At 52.3% G+C, this 1,687-nt stretch overlaps 1 protein-coding gene across 1 annotated transcript; it reads left to right on the top strand.

The window, feature by feature from the left end:
* Positions 1–51: 51 nt before the first annotated feature.
* H310_03074 (hypothetical protein) lies at positions 52–1,063 on the top strand (the record flags this gene model as incomplete). Its single annotated transcript, XM_008866824.1, has 4 exons — positions 52–136; positions 311–405; positions 462–675; positions 747–1,063. 4 exons carry the CDS (start codon positions 52–54, stop codon positions 1,061–1,063), a joined length of 711 nt encoding a protein of 236 aa, XP_008865046.1.
* Positions 1,064–1,687: the final 624 nt, after the last annotated feature.

Genomic DNA, 1,687 nt, shown 5'->3' with positions numbered 1-1,687 from the left:
ACGCGATTAAACCATGTCTGACTGACGCAAACAAGTTCGTCCGTTTGAAGCATGCGGTCCAGTTCGTTAGAGCTGAACAATATGCTGCAGTACGTGCACTTGGATGAGAAGTGGTTTTACTTCACCAAGGTCAGCCGTAAGTATTATCTCGTACCTGGAGAGAAAGAGCCAAAACGAGAGTGCAAAAGCAAACGGTATATTACGAAAGTAATGTTCCTCTGCGCTGTGGCTCGTCCGCGGTTCGACTGCGTCACCGACAAGTGGTGGGACGGCAAGATCGGCGTATGACCATTTGTGGCGACCGTCGAAGCGCAACGTGACAATGTGAACCGTAAAGCTGGAACCCTCGAAACCAAGTCAGTCGTCGTGACAAAGGACGTGTACCGTACCGTCTTGCTGGAAAAGGTCTTGCCTGCCGTCATCGCCAAATGGCCACAGGTCGACAACACCTTCAAACGCAGCACGACAATGCCCGAGCTCATGTTACGCCATCGGACCCCGAGCTCCAATCCGCCTTCAACACGTACCGGTCGTTGGGCTGGATGATGTCCCTCGCCCCGCAGCCGCCAAACTCTCCGGACACAAACGTCTTGGATCTCGGTTTCTTTGCGGCCATCCAATCCCTACAACACCGCAAGTCAGCGCGCACAATTGACGAGCTCGTTGGCCACGAGGGTGCGCGTTCGAGGAGTACCCCTTGGTGCGTTTGAATCACACGTTCTTGACGCTTCAGTCGTGCTTGGTAGAGACCTTGAAGCTGTTCGGCGGCAATGGCTATAAGGTGCCACACATGTCTAAGCACAAGGAAGAGCGCAAGGGGATGTTACCGGAGAACGTGTTGGTCCCGAGCGATGTCTTCGATGCAGCCACGGTCAAGTTGGACGGGATGACGTCTGCTGAGCTGCGTCGTGTCCTGACAGCGGAAGTTGAAGACGCTCGTTGCATCGACGAGTTCGCGCAGGCACTCGAAGCAGCTGCGCTGGGCGACGAGGAGTCGGACGACATGATCACAGTCCTAGGTGAAGCAGGAATCGATCCAATCAGTGTGGAAGATGACGAGTAACCACGTACGGGAATGTGTGTTGGTATTCTGGAAGGTCCTTGTGCTCGTAGTGATGACACTTTACAACCATTGACCAACCAAAAAACACATGCATATAATTGGTAAAAAATGCACGGTAGCTAAACCTCAGCTTAGAAGCGCCGCAGGGCAGATCACATTCGCCATGAGAGTCCCTGCGCGTCGCAAGGACTCCATTCACTTCCGAGGTAACCGAAACTGTTGACTTCCATCTCTTGTCTGTCTTGCAAATACGGGGTTAGCTTTGCAAGTAGTTGTAATAGGAAGTGAAATGCAACTATGCCGCTGATCTTTGTGCTGCGATCTTTCCGGTTGTCTGCTTCCGTCGTTCTAGATGTTGCCGCCTTCAAGAGGGATAGGGTAGTGTACGAATGGACGTGAACTTGTGGGCAGAAACCACAACGACCTCCCATGCCCTTAAAACTCATTGCATTGTGCAGCTTGTCTCCGGGCACGTGCTTCGAAACACATCGGCTGGCATGATGCTGCTTGGCATGTAAGTCAATTTGAACCTTCCACCTCTGACCAAATCGCGTAGGAAGTAGAAGCGTAGTGCCAAGTGCTTCGTTCGCTGTATGCTCGATTGGTTGGTTCCTATTGTGATCA

Source organism: Aphanomyces invadans, assembly GCF_000520115.1.
Source record: "Aphanomyces invadans strain NJM9701 unplaced genomic scaffold supercont1.4, whole genome shotgun sequence".
Classification (NCBI taxonomy): Eukaryota; Oomycota; class Saprolegniomycetes; order Saprolegniales; family Verrucalvaceae; genus Aphanomyces; species Aphanomyces invadans.
This window is presented reverse-complemented; position numbering and strand designations above follow the sequence as displayed.